This window comes from Sphaerodactylus townsendi, linkage group LG07 (genome assembly GCF_021028975.2).
Source record: "Sphaerodactylus townsendi isolate TG3544 linkage group LG07, MPM_Stown_v2.3, whole genome shotgun sequence".
In the NCBI taxonomy this organism is placed as follows: domain Eukaryota; kingdom Metazoa; phylum Chordata; class Lepidosauria; order Squamata; family Sphaerodactylidae; genus Sphaerodactylus; species Sphaerodactylus townsendi.
Window position 1 is genome coordinate 46,545,685 of NC_059431.1, and position 25,075 is coordinate 46,570,759.

Below are 25,075 nucleotides of genomic sequence, written 5' to 3' on the forward strand. Positions count from 1 at the left end.
TAATAGCCTTACATTCACAGGAATAGGCAGGTATGCTGCAGTACACTATGCACAGCCAACTGGGGCTCTGTCTAATGGAAGAGCTTAATGTTCCCCATAGGGCAGTGGTGGCGAACCTATGGCACTCCAGATGTTCATAGACTACAATTCCCATCAGCCCCTGCCGGCATGGCCAATTGGGTGTGACCTGCCACATATATAGAGTTGCATAAGAGAGAATCGATTACGTCACTTGTTAACAAAATTAACTTATAACACAACTCCTCCTAATAAGAAAGATACGAAAAAGGCAGCTAGGTTTTTTCCTACACTGGTAAATACTCCAACCATGGTTTGCCTGTCAATTTGGTGAGTCACAAATGATGTGGGATGTACATATGTGAAATGCTGTTGGGAACTTCTTCAGTTGTAATGCTCTATAATGTATTAATTTGTGACTCAATTATTACCAACTTTAATTTTAGCTTTACCACTTTGAGGAGTGATAAAATATTTGCCCTGCACAATTTCGTTTATATATCTTATATGATACTAGCGGGCCCGGCCATGCGTTGCTGTGGCAATTGTCCTTCTCATCACAGTCCGCAACCCACACAGATGTCCATGCAGGTCCAATGATCTCCAGCATAGTCTTTTGGGGTGGTCAAATGGAATTCAATGCACATCATTATATAGTGCTGTCTTGTTTTTTTAGTATAGGGTAACCCTTTCCATTCCACAGCAGAATTGTCCAGAGTGCGAATCCCGCTGTCCATGAGGCTGGTTGACACGCACAGTCCTGGCTTGGGTAAGGCAGAACTGGGGCAAGCAGGCTGTCCCAGTCAGGCAGCAGAGGCAGGGTGGTGAGGTGCTCAGATCGAAGCCAGCTCCCTGGGTTCTTAAAGGGCCATATGCAAAAGAAGCGGAGCCGGTAGTGTTGGTTTGCCCCTATCCCGCAGAATAAAAAGGCAAACTCCAGCTTGCTTTTAGTAAAAGAGAGCTGTGGCGAATATGGGTGAGGAAGTGGGTAAGTGGTGGTTGAATGTGAGGGAGGGCAGAGTGAGGTGTGTGAGGATGAGCTGGATGTGTATGAGAGTATGTCTGTTGTGTGGCAGCAGTGGGTGAGGCACAGAGAGTGAAAGTTACCTGCGTGTGTGGGGGGGAACCCCACCTGACGTCTCACATGGCAAAGTGTGTATGTGTTTCACTTCCACTCGTATTACCTATTACCTATTTACTGTTTTAACTGCTCATCTTTGGCCATCTGTGCGAACATTCTAAGGGTGACAGTTAAACACAGCCAGCTTAATGGCCTGGTGCGCCAGGAAAAAGACGTTTTACCTGGCTCAGGTATGGACTTTTGGCGATTTGAAGGTCCGATTACCTGCCCACAACAGGGAGGAACGTCATGTGAAAATTTGGGGGCGATCCGTCCAGCAGCTTCTGAGGGAGACCATCAGGGACAAACACATGTTTAGATTTTTATATATATAGATAAGAACTTTTTCTTAACAGGCTAGGAGACATTGAGTCTATTCACAATGATAAATATGCAAGTTTCTTTTTTAAAAAACTACTTATTATACAACAACAAAATACTTTAATAAATATGATATTTTAAAAACCTCAGTGTTAGTTTTAAAAATGTCCGATACACGTTCAACCGTTATGATTCAAGACAACATGTTCATATCTAGGCTACTGTGAGAAATAGCAATATATGCAAACCGAGCATGTGAATTGGGAGGGGCTGATATATCAAACCCACAAATTTAAATAAATGTTATTTTCTCACAGATAACTCAACTTGCACAAAATGTTATTTTAACTGGCTATTTCGTTAAAGAAACAGATTTCTTAACGCCAACCAAGCCTTATAATAATGAAGATATACAAAATGCACCACAATGTAATAGTATCTCAGCAAGGAGCACCTAATTAAGTTCTACTCTGGAGACAGCAGACGTGTTTTGAATACAGTCACAGAAAGTCATGTAACAATTTTCTTGTCAAACAATACTGTATGAGCCTTAAGAACCCTCTTCAGGAGACCTTGTAGAAGTCCTTCTTCTTTTCGCTTTCATAGCGCTCTATGGTTTCCTTTACACACTAATATATGTTCCTTAGAAAAACCAAGTTAATAATTCCCTCTCAACTTCTTTGTTCTATTTTTTTTATTAAAGAGAGTACTTGATATATAAATCTCAGACTGACCTCTGACCACTCAAGAGAAATCGGATTGAAGAGTAAATCACTTTCATCTCTTATACTTGGGAGGAGAATGCAATAATTAGGGGGCATGGTGAGTTAAATGTTCTTTTCACCCTTAGGAAGAACACCCAGGTGTGCAAAGGAAGCTTTGAGATGAAAATAATTAGTGTCCCCTAATTGGAAATATTCTTTACAAAAAATGAAAAAAATTAAAATTACCTTTTTCAACATGTATCTAAGAAATCAGATCACAGACAAGAAACTTCCTAGTTTTTGCACAACTCAACTATATAAAACATACAATATAAAAATAAAATTATATTCCTAAATATAGGTATTTCAATTACAAATGCTAAAATAGCTGTAATTGCTGGCTTTTCTCAGGTCACTATATTCAGAAATAATTAGATCCTAAATAAAATGTTTGAAATATAGCAGGGATCAATAATGGATTCCACTGTCATGCTTCACATTATGGGATTAATGAGCAATTTGAATCAACAGTAAGGAATTTGGGCATGCTACCAGCGTTGGAATTCTTTCAGCTCAATTGACATTTCAGTAACTTAGCTACTGTCGTCTTACCCCGCTATTATAAGATTAAAAGTAGCAATCTTAATGCTTTTGTAATCTTTTAAAAATGGCACAATCCCAGCAGAAATGCACTTATGGTCCTCTGGTATTATGCCCATGTAGCTGTGAAGAGAATATTTCTTTATTTAAAATTTATCCAAGTACTACACAGACTGTTTTGTTTTTTTTACAGTAGCACATATTTATTTCTGATATTGTGACAAATTCGTTACTAATATATTTCTTTATATTAAATCTGGTGGGCCAATCCAGCCAGATTTTAGACATCCCTAAAATAATTCCACTCTGTTCCACGTAACAAACTTTGGTGGCATCATAGAATTTTATCTTACAGGAAAATTTATCACAATGAGGCTTTCTTGGAGATCCTCAATTTTTTCCCTGATGAAATTTTATAAAATTAAAATGGAACGAAGAAGGAAAAATGTACAACTAGGTTAACATGATTATTAGTTTCCAATAGAAACTTCTTATAATTTCATTTGTATCCCATTATAATGTTATATGCTCAAATGAGATCTCTGAAAAAAAAATCAACGTATTTTAACAAATTTGCTTAGCTATATAATATTGGATGGAAAGTTCAGCCATTTATTTAGGAAAAATCATTCATAAAATTGCATTTTTATTCTTCTCTTTTTTTGTTACGAGAGGTGAAAATAACAGCATCAGCTTCATTGCTTTAGGTATCTGGTTCAGTTGTCAATGAATGTGACTGTGATGGAACTAAGTAGGATGTTATGCACTGTTAAATTTCCACTATCATGCCAGGTCTTAGTGCCATGATGCCAAATTAAAAAAATAATAAAATGTTTTATCATATGTGCCAATATTACAAGTTTTTGCAAGATATGTAAGGCTAGTTTTATTTTGGAATATAAAGTTTATAAACAGGTATCAGCATTCCAGGTGAGTTTCAAAGCTGAAGTTATTATCAGGGTTGTCAGTGAAATAAATTTATTTATAAAGAATCACCACTAACAAGGACTTTATGGAGCTTGAGTATATCCAGGTTCTCAAAATGGGTTAAGTAGTATGGCATACAGTATTTGGCACTATATATACTCATATTTTTTGTAGGACAGTATAACAGGATGCACGTTCCACTGATGGATAAAGTCTTATTTTTCACAAATATTTTTCCAGTATTTATCAGTGCAGGAATCAATCACTAACTTATGTTTTCAGTCTTTTTGGGATTATATACCACCTTTGTAGTAATTTAAAAGACTCATCTGTCATATTGGTACACAATCATTTCAAAGGCAACGAGGACCAAATGTAAGGTTATGTGGACCAAGGGGCGAGTTAAAAATTGAAAACCCTTTCTCAAGCCCCAACTTAAATTCTAGCTTAAGTAACAGATCTGAAACATGTGTAGAAGCTGTACTGTCACAAAGCAACAGCTGTCAAGCAGACATGGGTCTTTTTGCTACTTCAGCAATGACTAAAGGAGGAATCTTCAGAGAACTTACATAAGCCAGGTGACTGAGAAATACAACAACGTGTTGTTTTAAAACCATGTAACAGTTCCATTTGTGTTACTTGTGATCTGACCAACTACTTAGGTTTAGAGTAAAGAATGGTATTACAGCTATGTGATACTTTACTGGTAACTCAGCAGCCTCTAAGCCCTATAATAAAAAATTGATCAGAAGAACTGAAGGAAATAGGTAATGTAATTCACTTACTATGAATTGCCTTTCCCAGTGGTTCCAGAATGCAATTGGGAAAAGTGCCTCTTCCTGGACACAGGCAGGGTGGTAAGCTTTTTCTTGACTCCAGTAGGAGGGGCTTCTTCTCCACTACCCAAAAGGACTTGACAAAGCTTCTAACAAATCAACTCAGCACAATAAGCAACGTAACAGTCCCAGTATTCTACAGATGCCTGAGCGATTTATAAAGGAAATAAGCACACATAAAAAATAACAGGACATCCCTCCAGACTCAAATTGCCTAGAGCTGCAGCAAGTGAATTGGCCCACCCAAAAGAAACCAATTGGAGAACCTGTGAGAATCATTCGGCTGTTTTAATGACTGTAGCAACTGTTAACCAGAAAGGATAGGAAACTGCAACACCCTGGAACCACTGGGAAAGATAATTCACAGCAAGTGAATAAATTTTTCATTCTACAGTGGTTCCTAGAGTGTTGCAGTCTAGACCATTATGATATAGAAAAGCCTTCAACACTTGGGCAGAACCACCAAACTACAGATTGATACAATGATTAGGTTTCATATAAGAAACATGGATTTTGGGAAGACTGAGACAGACCCTTCCCAGAAGTATCTCACACAAGAGACTTAGGAAAAATAACATCTTTGATTATCTTTTGTCACATGCCCGGATGTCTGGCATCAATCCTTACTCAACAGTTAGGTGAGGAAATCCCTTATCTGAGCATCACATGGGTTCGAGTATCTCCGAACACCAAAGCCCTGAATGCCCAGTAGGTGCTATAAGAAAGTCAGAAGATATTTTACAGGATCAAGGTACAGATCAGTTAGTCTGACCTCTGTCCCAGGGAAGTCATTCTAAAGAAGTCAATTTGCTTTTTAAAGAAGTCATTTTAAAGGAGTCAATTTGCAAGCATGTGAAGGACAACTTGGTGATCTGAGGAAGTCAGCATGGATTTGGCCCCAACATGTACTGCCAGTCCAACCTCATTTCTTTCTTTGATCAAGTGATGCAAGTACTGGATCGTGAGAATGCTGTCAACATTATTTACCTGGATTTCAGTAAAGCTTTTGACAGGGTTCCCTGTGATGTTCTGAGGGGTGAACTGCAGGACTGTGGACTGGTCTCTAGGAATGTTAGGTGGATAGGGAACTGGTTAGAGAACTGCAATGAAAGAATAGACCCCAGTACTTTTCAATATTTTTATAAATAATCTGTATGAGAGCATGGAAGGACCAATTTACAGTTGATACCAAATTGGAAGGAACAGGCAACACCAAGGAAGATATTCTCTTCCATGAGATCTCAACAAACTGGAAAAGCAGATGGATGTGAACATGAAATTCAACTAGGATACACTTCTGGATAGTAGTGTGTGGGAACAAGACCTTGGAATATGGGAGGACTGCAGGCTAAATATGAGCAAAAAAGAATAACATGGTATTGGGGTGTATCAACAGAGACATAACCAAATCACAAGATCTCATAGTTGTACTGAATACTGCATAGGTTTGGTTGTACCCGGAGTACTTTGTGCAGTTCTGAAGACCTCGCTTCAAAAAGGATGTGGACAAAATGGAGTGGATACAGACGTGAACGACAAGGTGATCAAGGGCCTGGAGGGCTTGGTCTGGGACATGGGAATCTGGAAAATAATGAGGGAGACATGATTGCTATCTTTAAATATTTACAAAGACTGTCACTTAGAGGAAGACAAGGGGCTGTTCCTGTTGGCAGCAAAGAATAGGACACATAATAATGGATTTAAATTATGGGTAGAAAGGTACCAGCTGGACATTAAGGAAAAAAAATTACTGCAATAGTTCAGCAATAAAATCTGCTGCCTAGGGAGGAGGTGAGCTCCTCTTCATTGGCAGTCTCTAAGCTGTGGCTGACAAATACTTGTCAGGGATATTTTAGGGTGAACCTGCTGGGGCAGGGGGTTGGGCTAGATCTCATTTCGTTTACCAAGAGGGAGAGAGAATGCCTTACTCTAGGCAGAAGCTTGATCACCTCCCAATTTACCAGGGACAGATTTCATGGAAGGGGCTCTGGAAGATTTTCCAGTTGACGCAGCAAGAGCTAAGAACTGCTCATAGAGAGCTGCATTTATATGCAAAGCCCTCATACTCCTCGCTTGAGGAGTCAATAAGAAATAAGCCCTACAAGTAGAGGAATGTGGGCTTCTCCTAGACAAAGACAACACTGGGGTGCTGTGTGGTTTCCGGGCTGTATGGCCGTGTTCTAGCAGCATTCTCTCCTGACGTTTCACCTGCATCTGTGGCTGGCATCTTCAGAGGATCTTCCTCTGAAGATGCCAGCCACAGATGCAGGCAAAACTTCAGGAGAGAATGCTGCTAGAACACGGCCATACAGCCCGGAAACCACACAGCACCCCAGTGATTCTGGCCGTGAAAGCCTTCGACAATACAAAGACAACACTGCTTGTGGGCATTTTTTTTTTTTTTGCCATTTTGGAACCACAAGTTAAATATTTTTTTAAACAGTGCGGCACTCAGCTCCATTTTAGCTTAGAGACAGAGATAAAAGGCATGGAGAAGCAAGACCATATTCTCACACAGCGCCAAAAAGAGAACTGTGGAGAGCGTTTTCTCCACCCTCCTAGATCATGTGACCACTGAGGTGGGAAGATCCCCCTCTTTCCCAAAGGGAGGGGGAGAGAGAACTCTGGGGAGATTCTAGCAAGTTCTTCAGAAAAGCTGACTGATCTTTTTTTGCAGCTGGTCTGCACAGAAGACCAAGAATAGCAACAGGGACATCAAGTTCCAACTATCACCCCCTCTCAGGCTCAAGACATCTAGTCTCAGAAAGTTTGGATAAGGATAGTACATGGGCTCCTAAGACAAGAGATCTGGAAAAAAGGGATGAGTAAGAAAAAAAGCTTTGTTGTCGTAATATATCCTCAAACCAAATCCTCCTGGGATACTGGTGTGAGGGAACAAAGCTATGTTTGCATCTTGATCTATTACTGCTTACATTTCCTTCGGTATGAGTTTCACCATGGGGGGAAGGTTAGATCACCCCTTGTGACCATTCGCTGTGGAAGTGCCAATATCAGGAAGCTCTGTTTCAGAAAATCTAGGTGTAACTTCCATTCTGCTTGGCCAAGTTTATTACTGGTTTGCCAGTCTTTTGTTACAGTGGATGCTCCTGTCACAGGGTCTGACATGATGACTGCAGATATAGTTTCCTCATTCAGGATTTCCAGCGTTACTGAGTGTAGGAACTGCACCTGAATCCCCTCCTGTCAGTTGACATGGAACTTTAACATGATGATCTTATTAGCTAATTCCACTCCTCCTTTTGGAAGGAAGGCCACCCCAATTTCCTTCCAAAAGCTCATCCCAACTTTCAGTTTCAGCAGATCGCTTTGCATCCTGATTTCCAGCCTGGAACAGAGTCCCTGAGCTGGTTGCCCCTGGGGATGTGCTCTCTAATTGTCTAGACTGGAATCCATCATGGGGAGTCCTCTAAGTATCTCAGAGGGGAGGTGCACACACATGCCTGGTTGGCCAGTCCCACAATGTAGGTTCCTTGCACACAGCCGAGATAAGTCAGAGCGTGCAGTTGTCAGCTACCAGTCTGAATTTGAGAAAATGGAAAAAGTCTCTTGTGGTCTAATATGGATTCTGGCCCACAGACTCATACCTTGGCATGTCCCCACCAGAGTTGCTAAGTACATTATGTTTGTTGAGGCTGATGAAAAAAATGAAATGAAGTCTCTGTAACATCTTTTTATGCCATCCAGTCGATTGTGATACCTATGTCGGCCTCCCGGCATGAGGCAGAAGGGCTCTGGGCCGCCACATATAATTGAGGTTTTATCTGTATTAGATTTTAATGTATTTTTCTAAATTATGTGTTGGTTTTATTGTATTAGCTTTGTTGTTTTGCTGTAAACTGCCCTTCGGGGATGGGGCAGTGTACTAAAATTAATTAATTAATTAAATTTTTTATCTGACTTCCCAATCTGACATATTTCTTCAAGCCCCACTTTCACTTTTCATTTTGTCTATGGCAAGCAAGACCACTTTTGCCATGGTTTTAATTTTTGCTTGGCTGCCAGAGTGGGGAGACTTGCCGGTGGAGCAGCTTTGCCCCAGACATCTCTCCGCTCATAGCTAGCCTTCCTACACCCTCACACCACTCTGCAGATTATCTACCTCGCCCCTCTTCATGCTGTTGGCTCCTTCCTGCTTCCGTAAGTGCACTGACTGACAGACTGATCAAGAGATTGTCAGGTATAGTGGTGGCAGGAAGCGGGAGAACTACAACAGTTATTCAAAGGCTGGGATGCAACAGTCCACAACAGCTTTACAGTTCATGGGGGTGGGGAGGACACAGACAAAACAGAATGACTCCAGGATGTTTTTCTGTAGTCATCTGCACGCCCCCCCCACCCCCCACCCCCCCGATACACAAATGCCAAGATATGCAACTTTGGGTGAGAGAAAGGAAACAATTTATTATAATACTTTTTAAAAGAACTCTTTTTTACCCAGTGCATTTTCCTTATATAATGAGGCTGGAATCTGAAGCATAAGACTTGCATACAGGCAAAAGAGAAGATAAGGGCACCTTTTGCCAAGCAGAGTGAAAGCAAGAAGATGTTGAGGTGATTTTCAGTGGGAAAATGGCACAACAGTAATGAAGCAGCACTGTAGATATAACTAAATGTCTGAAGTGAATCAAACTATTTCAGTACACAGTTCTACCTTGAAACAGAAAGTCTAAAAGGGGTTGCTACTGATTTAGTTTCAATTGCTGTACCATTGGGGGTTGGGGAATCCTTTCTGATATAGGCACACTGTATGTAAAATATTGGATGGCTATATAGTTAAAGGTTTTTAAAGGTTCCGGATTTCAAGAAGGAGAATTATTGGAAATCTGAGCTCAAACCAGTCATTTCTGAGTGTGGTTGCATATCTTGAAGATGCCAGCCACAGATGCACGCAGAACATCAGGAGAAAATACTACTGGAACACAGCCATACAACCCGGAAAACCCACAACATCCTAGTAATTCTGGCCGTGAAAGCTTTTGACAATATGGGGAGAGAGTTGTCAGCAGGACACACTTGCATGCAGGTAGTGATAGGAAGAAGAGCTGGGTTTTACCCACTTTTTACCTTTTAGGTAGTCTCAAAGCAGCTTACAACCACCTTCTTTTCCCCTCTCCACAACAGACACCTTATGAGGTAGGTGGGGCTGAGAGAGTTCTGGGAGAACTGTGACTAACCCAAGGTCACCCAGCAGGCTTTAAGTGGAGGCAGAGGCGTACGGGAGGAAACTGAGCCCGGAAGCAACACCTGCTCCTGCCTCCCCGCTGACAGGAAGGCCAGCTCTCGGGCAGGAGTTGGGCCGTGGCTGCGGCTCACCAGCAGGCAGCTCAGGTGGGCGCCATGGCCACAAACCTGGTTCTCCAGTTTAGAGATTGCTGCTCTTTATCACTACACCATGCTGGAAGGGTATAAAATGCAGCTGAATTATGACTGTAGCATATTTTTAATATTTACATAGCACTAACAGTGTGCTTTATAAAGAAACAAGAGATTCTGTCTCAATGAATCTACAATCTAAATTCTGACGGACAGGTCAAAGGAAAACAAATATGGAGGTAAGGATAAAAGGAAAAGAATATGCACAGATGCATTCAAAACCTATGTGGTCAGTTGTAAGAGTGCCTGTTTTAATTATTTGTTCTCTTTTTCACTTTAATGATGCTATAGCCTACGTTAAACTGTAAGTTACACAGAATTAATATGAAGCTACATATCCTTAGTTTCCATGGGAGACAAAAGACCAAATATTTCGAACAGGATTAATTTAGGGGTAAGAACTAATTTAAGTCAAAGATTTCACAGAAAATCTACTTTAAGTAGAGACTGAGCTAGGGAAATAGCACAGTGTAGGTTTTCTTTAAAAGATTTCAAGCAAATTTACATATTTTGAAGTTTGTTTAACTCATATTTTTAATGTGTATATATATATATATATATAAAGGGATTTAAAATCTTTTAACCTTGGAAAAAGGAATACTGGCAAATTTCATGAAACTATTTTTAAAAAGAACCAATTAGATTAATTATCTTAATTCAACTAATACTAAATAGTATAAAATTAGTGATTAATTATTTTCCTATATATGTATTAGTCAAACATTGCATAAATTTCAGTCATTTATAGGCTAGGAGTTGCTTTTTACAATTCTTACTGTTCATTATTTGATTAACTGCTGAACAAAATGGAGATGCTATTGATTTATACAAATTAATTTATATAAAACTAACTAGAAAATTATTATGTTGCTGTTCTGTTTGCTGGGAAAGGAGGCCTAAGGAATTGTGAAAAATACAGGCACAGTTTTATTTATTAGGTCTGGAGTTTAGTGTGTGTGCGTGCGTGCGTGCGTGCGTGCGCTTTAATACAGAAAGATCAGTTACAATACCAAATATCACATTTCCCTAAGGGCACCCTTAGTAAATATAACCTACTTTTTTACCTCTGGGGGAAGAATGACAATTGAATGTCCTTAATTAAATTAACACAGTGTTTCAAAATGTGATGGTTTGGCAATTCCCAGGAGATATCAGCAGTTTGTATCCAAAGTTCAGGAAAAATACAATACTGTCACTCAGTTAAACATACCTGGAATAGGGGTAGGGTTGGGAGTTTTTTGGTTAACATTCTAGGTATCTTTGACCTTTCTAAGGCAAAATGAAGGCAAAATGTTTTAATTGCTTTGGCAATTAATGGAATGTTTTAGTTCCTGTAACACTGCTGAGGCAATACCAGATGGGTTGATTAAAGCATTTTTTCTAAGGGCTCTTCTTATTCTAAATCTATGTGCCCCCCCCCCCCGTCTCTCTAGATCAATGCCCACCCTGTATCACATTTACAGTTGTCAGCTCTGAGTTGGGAAATGCCTGGAGGTTTTGGAATAGAGCCTTAGGAGGTGAAGTTTGGGGAGGGGAAAGATTTCAATGGAATATAATTCCCTAGAGTCCACCTTCCAAAGCAGACATTTTCTCTAGGAGAACTGATCTCTTGTAATAACAGGAAGTTGCGAACCCTAATCACACCTGTTCCACAACTCAGCACTGAAAACAGAAGTTGGAAACAGCTTTCTTCAGCTCCGTACTATTTCAGATGCTTGACGTATTAACCCAGTAACCTTGTAAAAACATAATGTAATATCTCCTTTCTAAAAATATTCTGATTCTTCAAAAATCAAGCCTATGTGAAAAGCTCAAATATTCTGGGGGTGTTTTTTGGTCACACTGAAGGGTGACAGAGAGAGACCCTAGGAGCTGGCTCATATAAGCAGGTATGTCATAAAATTCTCCCCAGTCATCTTTAATTGGGAAAAGGCTTCAACCAATTCAGTCTCAGACTTCCATTTTCCCTCCAGGAGCCAACAAATCAGTATATGTGAAGAAAGAACTGTGGGTTGACTTGAATAGTCTTTGCTTAGCAATTGCTATAGTTCATATCTATTAATACATCTGAAAATAAGGTTGAAGCAGCAGATTTATGCTCAAGCTTTAGGTTTTTATGTAAAAAAAGTGAGAAATTATACGTTTGCAATTTTAGTTAACATCAATATCTGAATTGCAGCCAGTAATGGAATAATGAGTTGTCAAATGAATGCAAAATGAAAGAATAAGGCAAGGAATTATAGGAATGGAAGTAAAATAAAAAGTCACTAACCCCAGCCTTGGGCTACTTCTTTCTGTTTCTTTGAGCTGTTGCTTATCTTAGCACCATTTATTGTATCTTCTTTGAAATTAAACTCACACAGTTTTTCAAGGAGAATGGTAATTTCTTCTGCGATGGTATCCAAATAAGACCCATTAATAAACTTCAGTGTAGAAGAGGGATCAATCATTCCACCTAGTATATACAAATCTTCTTTTATCATTGTACACAAAGTAGGAATGGAACGTTCATAGCCACAAACCACTTTTTCTAAGTTTGTTTCTCCACTGCTTTCTAGTATGTATCTCTGCAGAAGATCACTAACCAACTTATTCTGCATGTTTTGATACTTGGCTATAACTTCTGACTCAGGATAAAGAAATAAAAGTTGTTGTAGGCACTGAGTTTTAAACTGCAATTGTTGTTGGGAAGTGCCAATTTTTGTTTCATGGGGACTTTGCAGTTGATTTACTAAGAAGCGCCGAAGATGTAATCTTACATCATCCCAAATACAATGAATATCCATTGCTGAATTATCTTCAATGCCATGAAGGGAAATACTGGATGTGAACTCAAAAGATGTCCCACTTGGGGTACAGGGAAATAAGACACCACACTGACTTGAGAGATCCAGAAGGAAGTGAAGAATAATTTCTTCTTGGTTTTGTTCATTCTTCAGTAAATTTTGCTAAGAAGAAGAAATAATAGTGTATGTTTAGATGCATTTCCTGAAGAAAATATCTCTCCCTAAAATAATACCAGTCATTTTTAAGTATTATGTACAGAACTTTTATTTTTAAATTTTATTTCTTCAACATTAATTTTTATCTTAAAAATATATTCTCTCTACAAATTAATAAAGCAAAGAAATGTCTTAATAACACTTGTATCATGTCAAGGGATTTATAGCTCTCTTTAAGTACCTCTTGAACTACAACTACCATTTAATAAAATTAAGTTCAAGACACAATTTATCATATAATTCATAATATTTATGAACCCTTAAATACATTTCTCCTTATGTTTATGATCTCAAATTCATGTTAAAAAGGTATAAAACTAGCATTATGTAAGCACAATGTATAAACTATAACAAAACCATAAGATTGCAAACACACACAAACAAAATCCAACAAATATACAATTAAAACATGCAGGCTGCCAGACACAAACAGTACTTTGATATACTGAATACACAAAACATTCTTGTAATGTAAAATCTGTTGATGGCTACAATAATTACTTTTTCCCATTGGCCAGCTTTGTCTTATCTATAGTACACAAAGCTGACTTAAGAATGAATATATTATTTTATTCTGGATAGCATAACTTTCTTGGACTAGAAGAAAAATGGGAATATGACTTGAAAAATTAAGTTATGAGTAATTCACACAACTTAAAGAACATACTTTCCTCATTTCTTTTGATCAGAATCTAGCCATTTTGAATTCAATCTGGACTCATTTACACATGCATAAATCACACTCAAATCATTTAGACATGGATATATAAATAGATGTGGCATTCCAATTTATATAGGCAAAAAAAATCTTCAAACAAACCTGAAGTGAAAAAATAGGAGCTGATAGATATATTATTTCACAAGCAATATGGCAAAATGAGCACCCAAGTTATGATTTGGTTATAAATACAGAATAGCTAACAGTACTTTCCATGATAGTGGCAGGTGGAAAGAAAAATCATGGTCACTGTGGAAACCTATGAAGGAACACTAGTCATCCTTTGCTAATAGATAATTTATTCTATGCTAACACCTATGTTAAGACAGGTATTTTACAGCTGGATTCAGTCATTATAGTGGGTCCAATAATCACTGAAGACTCCTCTGATGAAGAATCAGCCAATGGATTCAAGTCTGATCCACAGCTGGCGGCGGAAGTGTAGCAGGAAGAAGCAGCCCCATGGGATCAGAGTTTAATTCACAGGCAGGGACTAGTGCAGTGAACCCATAGCCCCGCCAGCTCCAAGCTGGCTGTGGAAAGCCAGTTGCGAATCTGCTCACCACCTGCATCATCAGATCCTCAGAAATTGCATAGAAGAATACACAGGTTCCTACAGGACAGGAGGAAAAGTGTTTGTGTGGCAGCCCAGCACCAACTGCAAAGATGTTGCTGGAACAGGTCTGAGGTAGCCAGCAGGTGCATAGAATTACAGGTGACTTGGGTAGTGCTGTGTTTGTAAGCAGCTGGAAATGGCATAGCTGCATGGAAGCAACACACTAATTACTACTGACCTTGTGGCTCTTGCTCTAGATCGTCTGTTCGATCTTGACCTTGAATCTCTCCACTTGTGCTTTCAGATTACCCTGGAATATACCACTGTGTGTTTGAGAACTTTTGGTGCTTGACCCTTGGAATTGGACTCTGACAACTTAAACCAGATTGTGTGTATGTGTGTATCAGGGAACATGACAGTCATACAAAGCACTTGTTTTATTTTATTTTTCTTCATTAGTACCCCACTTTTCTCCCCAATGGGAACCTAAAGTGGCTTAAAACACTGTTCTCCTCCCCCCCCGCCCACACACACACTTTCATTTCATCCTCACAACAGTCTGTGAGGTGGGTTAGGATGAGCAACAGTGATTGCCTCAAAGTCAGCCTTTAAGCGTCCATGGCAGAGTGAGGATTCAAACCTCAGCCTCTCAGCAGCCTCTAGTCTGCTACTCTAACCATTACACCATGGTGGCTTTTATCTGGCCTACACATTAATAATTTTTCCCCTAAATTCCTATAAGTATGTGTGCACATGTTTATGTTTGTATGGGCTGTGTGTGCATTCATATGCACACAAATACCTTAAATACTAGAACGCTATAAACTATAATAGTACATTAAATTCTGCATAGAGCCTAACATTTTGATAATGTGTGTGTACAAATGCACACATAAAAATCAACATACTCAAAGCATTTTTAAACACGTTCCACAATACACAGAGGATAAACTTTAAAAAGCTTGAAAATATAATGTTATAACTTTCCATAATAGTCAAACACCATTTTAATAAAAATAGAACAAAAGCTTAGAACAAACCAGACAATGAGCTTTACTCGCATGGAAGACAAATCCAAAATATGTTCCACAAGGTAGTTCCTGGTGCTGCTTTTGAAGCTTACACAGAAACATTTTCAATTACAAAAGTCTACCCAAACCTAAGCAGAGTTCAAAGTATTTTCAAATTGAAAATAAATCCCTAAAAATGGTCACCAGGAGGCTTGCTCACACCATCTTGGAGTTGGTACTCCTAAAAGAAGAGTCCCTGCAGTTGGCTTTGAAGCTTTGCAAGCTTAGTTTCACATTTCAAAGTCTGTTTGAACAGTGCCTATGTTAAGACAGGCTTTTGTATTTGAAAGTCAAGGTTTTAAAAAGCTTCAAACAGTGCTGCAGGTGCTTCTCATAAGAAGTATATCCAAAATGGTGGACACAAGTTCTTTTAGACCAGATCATATGTTTCCTATGAGTATCTTGTACTAAGAGCAATAATTTATAGAGGCACATAATCAAGCAAAAATCGCCCTGAACTGGATACATATATACACAGCAGCTTTTAAAAATATTTTAAATGCTTCCAAATAGAATTTAACATATGCAAAACTAAGGTTTTTTAAAATAAAATCTTATTATTTTCACGTTATGTTAGAGAATAATTACACTCATCCAAACTGGCTACTTTACACATTTAAACTTAATGTATCACAAAATAGAAAGTATTAATTCTTCTACAAGCATCAAGAATTCTGATCTTGTGATGCCTTTTTTTCCATTATAGTAAATTCAGAACAACTAAGAATTAAAAATAAATTCATTATTCAGCTATGCAACAATAACACCCAATACATTTATACTATATATTGTATACCATCTCCCTATAGCAGATGACAAAACCTTCAGTGGGCATGCACAAAGAAATTCTTTGGAGCCCAACTGTGTCCCACATGTCATCCCACATGAAAAGTTTTTCATCTTCTTCAAGTCACACAAATTTGGCAATTTTAGGTGCTATGGCATCTATAACCACGCCTGAAAGTCCATTCTGGAGCCAGTACTACAAATGCTTTACATCGTGTGCAAAGACCTGTCTTTTCTCAGATGCAAACATCAAGATGATCACTTGAGGCAGTAGAGAACTGCACATAAGGTTTAACTGACTGGAAATTTGATTTGGTATAGGACATAGCCACATGCTTTTTAATGGGATAAATAATCACAAGTACAGGCTACCCAATAGAACCCAAAATGTTTTGAACGGGAAAGGCTTAAACAACTGGTAACTCAAGAACGGCAATGCTGTCTACCATAACAAAATAAAACAGAAGTACAGTGGCATCTTGAAGATCAACAATATTTACTGTAAAGCTTTCATGAATCAGAGTTCACATCTTTAGTTAGTTTTTGGAAGGAAATTATTACAGATATATCTGTAATTAAATCACAGCATTCTTTTGTATTCCAAAACATATTTGCATCTTATTCCCTCCAACGCTGGAATGAATGTTAGTCTTTAAGGTGCCATTGTACTTCTGTTTTATTTTTGGAAACAATAGGAGATGAGGGCACCCCCTTCGGGTGTCCATAACTTTGGACCCCCTGAACCAAACCTCACCAAACCTGGGTGGTATCATCAGGAGAGCCCCACAAAAAATCCCTGAAATTTTGGTGCTGCTAGCCTAAAAAATGAGCCCCTGCAGGCCAAAAACCAGAACACTAAAAATACAAAAAAACACAAATGAGGGGGGCAGAGCTTCGGACATGTAATGGGGGGGTCTGAACCCAAGAATCTCCCCTTACCTACATCCTTGCTACAGGTTAGCTCTGCTAAAACAGCACATTAAAACAGCCTTCAGAGAACAGCCTACATACCATAAGCAGTAACTATAAGATAAAATAAAGATTTATTGTAGGAAAAGGAAATTGAAGGCAGAACACCCAGATAAATAGGTAAGCAGCTTCACTTGGCATCAGCTATTAACATTTGCCAATCCAACTCTTCAAGCTTTTCTGTTCCACTGCACAACCCTCGTTTAATCCAGATAAACAAGATATAGAGAACTCTAGATGAGCAAGTTCCTTTTCAATATACTGGCTCAAAGAACTGGAAAGAGTCAGATTGAAGTCAGCTCACCATAATTGGGAGGGATAGAGTGAGGGACAGCCAGAACCTGACAACTGCAGGCCAATATATGTTTGAAATTTGCATAAATCCAAATTGGGTCTCCGTATAGTAGCTGGGACGTGGATTCCACTTTAAATACTTGTAAGGGCAAGGAAATGTAATGCTCACCAATGGCAAAAAAAATAACCTCTGAATTCCAGCATCAATGAGGTGGTGGACCAAAAGTTCATAATCAACCATGTCAAATGCTGTGGTGAGATCTAATACCACAAACAGTGCTGACCTGCCTCGGTCTAGCTAGCTGGATCTGGAGCTCGTCTGTGATGGCAACCAGCACAGTGTCCATCCCATGATCTGACCTGAGTCCAACTAGAAGAAGTCCAAAAGTGATGAATCGTCCAGTAATACCTGCAGATGTTCCGCAACCGCCCACTCAACTACCTTACTCAAAAAAGATAGATTTGAGACTGGGTGTTGGCCAGGTTCATAGGATCTTATGATGGCTTCTTCAAGAGCGGGCATACCATTGCTTTTTTTAGCCTCCTTGAGAAGACTCTGCGTGATAGGAAACAGTTGATAAATTCCAACAGGGGTCCCTGTGGCACTTCATGGTCTCCCTACAACAAGCAACAAGCAATGCCCACTGATAAATGCTACACAAATGATTGTTAATAATGATTACCTTTAGCTGAGAGTTGTTACTAACTGCAGTGTTACCTTTTGAATACTACTAGAACGTCTTCTACAATAAAACATGGTACAAGGCACAATACAACAATTATTAATAAATACATTAGACTGCTGTCAGCATTCATATCAACAAACTCTCAAACCATCCAGATTACAATAACAAACAAGTCCAATGCATTTGAAAAGATTTTTCTTTCTATAAAAATAGAAGTATTTTTTACCAGAGCCTGAAGAAACTTGACCAATTCTCCAGGAGGTGTAGAACAAGGCTTTACTGAGCTGAAACTGCAGTTATTTAACCACTGGAGACAGTCAGTTGTATCCTGTAGCAGTTCATCAGAACAAATTTCATTTATTTCTGATTGTAACTCTTTAAGACACTGTTCCATGCTAAAGCAAAAACAAAATGAACATTTTCACTATGCAGAAATAAAACAGAATTCTACAGCAAGGTAATCATATGACATTATATAACAGTTTAATCTATCACTTTATTAACAAGAATTAATATTAACATGTCTTAACACAGCAAAGTCTGATCACCATTCTGTAGCCTAAGTATGACAGAAAGTGTCTGATTATTTCTCTTTTCCTCATTTACATATTTTTATATTGGAATATTCCCTCGTGCAAGTACTGTGTCTCAAAGGGTTCACCACTTTGTTATTTCCCTCTCGGCTGTTTCATGTCACAGTAGCAAAACCACATATCACAAAAAAGTCTCAGTTACCGTCACTCTTTTGTTCACCTGAAATCTTATTGAACTGTGCCTTCTATACTGCTCTGTTGAGATTAGCGGAGTTGAGGGATATGACAAATTTCTCAAGGAAACTGTTCAGCAGATAAACTTAACCTTTTTTCAGTACTCACAGAGGTGATAGTGATGTTGAGATCCTGAGCAACGGTCAGGTATGGAACCCCTGAACTGGGAGATAGGGCAGTTTTAGGGCAGATTTTGATAATCAGTTATTTGAGCTTTTATTATTTAGAAAATTCTTAAGTGCTGCCTTTCCAGAAGGGGAAAGGGGATGTGGCGGTTTAAAAATCGAAAAAATAAATAAATAAAATAAAATAAATAAAAATAATATCATAATATCATAAAAAGTGAAATTTTGACGCCCTCACGTTCCTTACCCTAGGGGGCTGCCATTTTTAGAAGGCTTCCCCCCTCCCCATTTTCTGTATGTACTCCTGAGTGTGGGCCTAGGATTGATAGAAGGAGCCTGAATTAAACCAATGTCAAAGGGCAGTGAGTCATGCTAAACCTCAAAGGAATGCAGGGCAGCTCCCTTATCAAGCATGCAAATACCCAATCTAAGAGGGACTCAATCTTCTTCCCGGATAATTTGGTCCTAACTAATTACCTGGATCTCCAATACAATAAGCAGTGGGCCAATTCCAGCAATTTCCTGTGTATCCATGACTGGACAGGAAGATTCCCCAATCATGACAAGTATTTGGTCATATCTAACTTCCATATCTCTCCAAGGAAACACCATAGACACTCTCCATGCAAAAGAAGAAAACTCCCCTCCACAATAAATAGAAAGGATTTCTTTTCAGGCTGGGCCATCTTCAAAAGATTGCCTTTTTATTACTCCCACATTCCAATACCAATACCCCATTCCCTTCTTAGTCTCAACAAAAAGGTATAAAAAGTTATCCCTCAGCCCCATATTTTATATCTGGTTTGGAACTCATCCTGTTAGCACATCCTCCTGATTGGCCTCTTGGTTTTCTGCTAGAAAATGTTGACAGAGAGAAATTTTTCTCTCTTTCTCACAATACTAGAACCAGGGGGCATTCATTGAAAATGCTGGGGGGAAGAATTAGGACTAATAAAAGGAAACACTTCTTCACGCAACGTGTGATTGGTGTTTGGAATATGCTGCCACAGGAGGTGGTGATGGCCACTAACCTGGATAGCTTTAAAAAGGGCTTGGACAGATTTATGGAGGAGAAGTCAATTTATGGCTACCAATCTTGATCCTCCTTGATCTCAGATTGCAAATGCCTTAGCAGACCAGGTGCTCAGGAGCAGCAGCAGCAGCAGCAGAAGGCCATTGCTTTCGCATCCCAAAGGCACCTGGTGGGCCACTGCGAGTAGCAGAATGCTGGACTAGATGGACTCTGGTCTGATCCAGCAGGCTAGTTCTTATGTTCTTATAACCCCCCTTCTCTCCAAAAACAGGCTCATATATCTCGTTTCACTTCATTTAGTTTTACTCCTCAATAGGTAGGCAGGGTTTTTAAGAGAAAGGGGGTTTTTGTGTGTGATTTATTACATTGCTTTTTTTCTTAAACAAAACCCCATCTTTTAAAGAATCTTTCTGAGCGTTGTTCATCATCATCTTCATCATCTTTCATCATATTTATTTATATGGTCCATAACCAGAGTAAAGCACTGATCTGAATATGAAACTTGGAATACATAGTCTAAGATTCTCTGTATAATAGAAGTACCAAAATACATGTGCTGTGCGCTAGTGAGAAGATATCTTTGCTTGTTACAGCTGTGACGTGTGTAGACCTTTTTGGGTAACAATTGCAGGTCTCTAGCAGGAAAACAAAACAAGACTCCAGTGGCACTGTAAAGTATGTCAAAATTTATACTTTGGCCTTTTACAGGTGAGCTGTGAAAAGGAACCACCAGGACCAGGTTTGGGCCATTAATTAATAATAACTGGTCCCACTTTCTCTAGAGAGTGCACATATTAAGATTATTTACTTGCCTGAGGGGAGAGACAGAAAATTTCCTGGACTCTACATGACAGAGAAAATGTCAACATCAGAGAAGACACAACAATGGCAATAGCAAAACAGTAAAAAAGGGGAGTGTGCTTCTCATTTTGTTTTTGCTGTCAATTCATAGCTGACTGATGGCAATTCCTGGTAGGGTTTTCAATGCAAGAGTCATTCAGAAGTAGCTTGCCATTGCCTGCCTCCAAATCCAACCCTGGTATTTCTTGGTGGTCTCCTATGCAAATACTGACCAAGACCGACCCTTATCTTCCAAGATCTGACAAGAGGGGGTTAGCCAGGTCAGGGTTGCTTCTCCATTATGCAGGGTTATACTGAATGAATATACCTGATTCACAAAAACTATTTCTAAATTCCTTTACATGGCAGTAAATTGCACTGAAATCCCATCATGTTTCCTTATATGCTGTCCTCAGATGTCATTTTCAAGAAGCATTAAGACAAAATGTAAACAAACCTAGCTTGTTGCCTTACTCCTTTTCCCTTTTCTTGTCATATAGCGAATCCAGGATAGAAACTAATGGCTGTTACTCCACAACGTTTGGATGCAAACATGCAGGTGAACCAGGGTTAACTTCTCCAAATGAACCAAGATTTATACCAGAGTTTAATCCAATTTGCTTTTTTATCCTTATCTCAAGGTAACCAGAGGAAAGATCCCCTGTGTTAGAAAGGAAGAATGAAGAAGGCGGAAATTGAACATGCAAGTCTAGCATGTGAGCCTGGCACAAGCCTGGTTAGTATATATTTTGGCTGAATTCCAGTTAAAAAAGAGCAACAGAGATTACCCCTTTGCCTGGGAGTTTTAAAAACACTTTGCAAAGCAGCTAGTTACTTTCATTACTATAAAATGTAGAGATAAGTTCAATCAATGTGACATTGTCAAGCAGGCATTATTACAAATGCAGTAGAATATGCATGACAACTTTATTGAAGTACGTGAAAAACTTCCATCTTCATCATAATTAACGTTTTTCTATGGACAAACTGAATGATTTAAACATTAATCAGCTAGTGATTTTATAAAACACTGTCGAACATTTGGCTTCTTGAATGCTAAGAAATTACTTTTGCCACCTATAAACAAGAATGAAAAGAAATGTAAACCCTGGCCTGTTGATAAAACTTCTTTTCTTTGCATTTTTAACAATTTCAGTAAAAGCTTTTAATTGGCTTTTCAGTAGCCCCTTTTTGTCCTGTTTCCTGCACAATAGCTTTGGATATAATCTCAGGGATATTAAAAAAACTATTTGTTATAAAAATAAAGTTGAAATAAAATGACAGACTGGAACAATTAAATTATTAATGTACTGAAGCTCTGGGAGAGAAGAAACGTCTCTGTGTTCCACTTCCCCTATATGCCATTATCTATTAAAAAAGGCAAATGCTCTGTTCAGCTGTGGGAGCGTTTAAATATCTGGCCTAATATACCCTGAAAAGTTATCTCCCTGCATCCAGGGCATCCCAGGATGGCACTCCATAAAGCACAAGAGGATGATACCTGGAGGAATTTTGCCCCCTTCCAATGAAGGAGCAGAAATGTTGCATGTTCATATCTGTATGTCAAGCTGAGCCAGTAAGGAAAAACTTAAAAAGTTACATGCAGTCTATTTGAAACAAAAATGTATACATTAAAAATATGTAATGTGTCATTAATATCAGCACTCTTCCTTTTCAGAGAAAGGTAGTCAACAGCAGTTTTTAAAATAGGCTAAGGGGCCAAAGAAATGATAGAAGCTTATAGAACTTTTCCTTCCATTGCCATAATGTTGAACTTAGGGGCATTTATTATTATTATTATTATTATTATTATTATTATTATTATTATTATTGTTGTTGTTGTTGTTGTTGTTGTTGTTGTTGTTGTTGTTGTTATTGTTATTGTTATTATTGTTATTATTGTTATTATTGTTATTATTGTTATTATTTATTTTTTCAATTTATATACCGCTCGATCCCCGGGGGGCTCCGGGCGGTGAACAACAGGAGCAATCATACAAATATAAATACATATTATTATCATTATTATTATTATTATTATTATTATTATTATTATTATTATTATTATTATTATTATTATTATTATTATTATACACATAACAACACAGCACAAGTGTCTGGAATTCATCTCTGAATATCGAGTCCTTCCCAAGGACCTAGGATATTAGAGGTATTTGCGTAGAATGTGTGCAGTTCCTAGAAGTGCTGCTTTCTGCAGCATGTGGACTGATGTTCTGTCCAAGTTTAGGCTTTCCAGATGTTTTTCAAGATTTCTTGGGATTCCTCCTAGAGCACCGACTACTAGTGGGATTACTGTTGTTCTTTTCTGCCACAATCGTTCAACTTCAATTTGTAGGTCCTTGTATTTTGTGATCTTTTCCAGCTCTTTGTCCTCTACCCTGCTGTCAACTGGCACAGCAACATCTATGATCCAAACATGTTTTTTTTCTCTATCACTGTTATGTCTGGGGTGTTGTGTGCCAGGTGTCTGTCTGTTTGTATTCTAAAGTCCCAGAGTATTTTTGCTTCTTCATTTTCTGTGGTCTTCTCTGGCTTGTGCTCGCATTCTCAGGTCTTGCTACAGGGCAGGCCGCACTTTTTGCAAAGGTTCCAGTGCACCATTGCTGCTAGCCTATTGTGACGCTCAAGATAGTCAGTTTGGGCTATTTTCTTACAACAGCAGATGATGTGCTCCACAGTTTCATCACCCTCTTTGCAGAAACGGCACTTTGGGTCATTGTAAGACTTTTCGATTCGTGTCTTTATTGCATTTGTCCGTAATGCTTGCTCCTGGGCAGCAAAAATCAGGCCTTCAGTTTCCTTCTTTAGAGTTCCCCTTCTGAGCCACTCCCATGTTTTCTTGCTGTCAACCTTCCCTTCAATGTTCCTAAAGTACTGCCCATGGAGTGGCTTGTTTAGCCACTGCTCCTTTCGTGTTTTAAACTGTTGGACTCTATACTCTTTTGATTCTTTGGCTTTCAGCATCTCAGCCTTGTGGACTTCTTTCAATGCTGGCTCTTGACTTTCTTGGATGTATTCTTTCAGGCCTCTTTTCTCTTCCTCTACTGATTGCTTGATGTGCAGCAGTCCTCTTCCTCCTTCTGACCTTGCTAGGTAGAGTCTGTCTACATCACTTCTTGGATGCAGTGCTCGATTGATGGTCATAATTTTCCTTGTTTTTCTGTCCAGGATGTCCAATTCAGCTTGTGTCCAGTTAATTATGCCAGCAGTGTAGCGTACATCATCATCATCATCATCATCATCATCATCATCATCATCATCATTATTATTATTATTATTATTATTATTATTATTATTATTATTATTATTATTATTATTGCTGTTGTTGTTGTTGTTGTTTGTTTGTTTGTTTGATTGATTGATTGATTTAATATACTGCCCTATCCCCAAAGGGCTCAGGGCAGTGTACAATATAAAACATCATATATAAATATAATTTTAAAACAGCAGTTGTGTCCTAAAACAGCATCCCACGAAACCCTTACATAACCCTCCCGAGAAAAGATAGTGGGTCCCGATGATGTTAGGGACCCATGTGGAGCAGAGGGAAGGGAACTGGGGCACCCTCAGCAGCTGGTCTCTCCAAAGGCCCGGTGGAACAACTCAGTCTTATAGGTCCTGCGGAATTCCCCAAGGTCCCGCAGGGCCCGGACAGCTGGAGGGAGAGTGTTCCACCAGGCCGGCGCCAGAGCCATAAAGGCCCTGGCCCGAGTGGAGGCCAGCCGCGTCATAGAGGGGCCAGGGACCTCCAGTAAATTGGCCTCTGCTGAACGCAGATATAATCAATCTGACAGGCAGTATTCACATGACATGTAATTTAGATGGTTATAAATATTGTAAATCCAAAGAAACTAAAAACAGCATTTTAAAACTAATTTAGTTTATAAATAGTTTAAAATCACCAATGAAATCCAATATGTGAACAGAATCATCATCAACTCCTCCTCCTCCAAAAAATCAACCGGTAAACCAAATCAGTTCCTAATAAACAGGACAGGGTGAAGGGAAAAAAGAGGCAAATAATCATTTCAAACCATTACTAATAAGAAAACATCTAGGTAAGCCCTGCAAGTAGTAACAGTTCTACAATCAAGATGTCACAATGATTCCAATTGACATTCACTAGGTCTCTAATGGTTCATGGAAAGAGTCACACAGGATCAGGTTATTGTTCAAATATCCGGCCTTAGGCTGTGTGGGGCTTTAAAGATAACAACAGGACTTTGGACTGGTACCAGAAGCCAAAAGTGTTTCTCTCAAAACTGTTAAGATGTATTCCCTATATTAA

The 25,075-nt window shown here is 38.8% G+C and overlaps 1 protein-coding gene across 3 annotated transcripts in view; it reads right to left on the reverse strand.

The window, feature by feature from the left end:
- KIAA0825 (KIAA0825 ortholog) overlaps positions 1-25,075 on the reverse strand; it is a 251,024-nt gene that overhangs the window by 206,899 nt on the left and 19,050 nt on the right. For 2 of the 3 annotated variants that reach the window (XM_048503736.1, XM_048503735.1), the window contains exons 3-4: positions 18,228-18,396; positions 12,193-12,868 (exon numbers count right to left, since the gene is read on the reverse strand). In XM_048503736.1, coding sequence (XP_048359693.1) covers positions 12,193-12,868; positions 18,228-18,396 — 845 coding nt within the window. Of the gene's footprint in view, positions 1-12,192; positions 12,869-17,724; positions 17,821-18,227; positions 18,397-25,075 lie in introns of those variants that run through there. The other variant, XM_048503737.1, reaches the window with a different exon arrangement.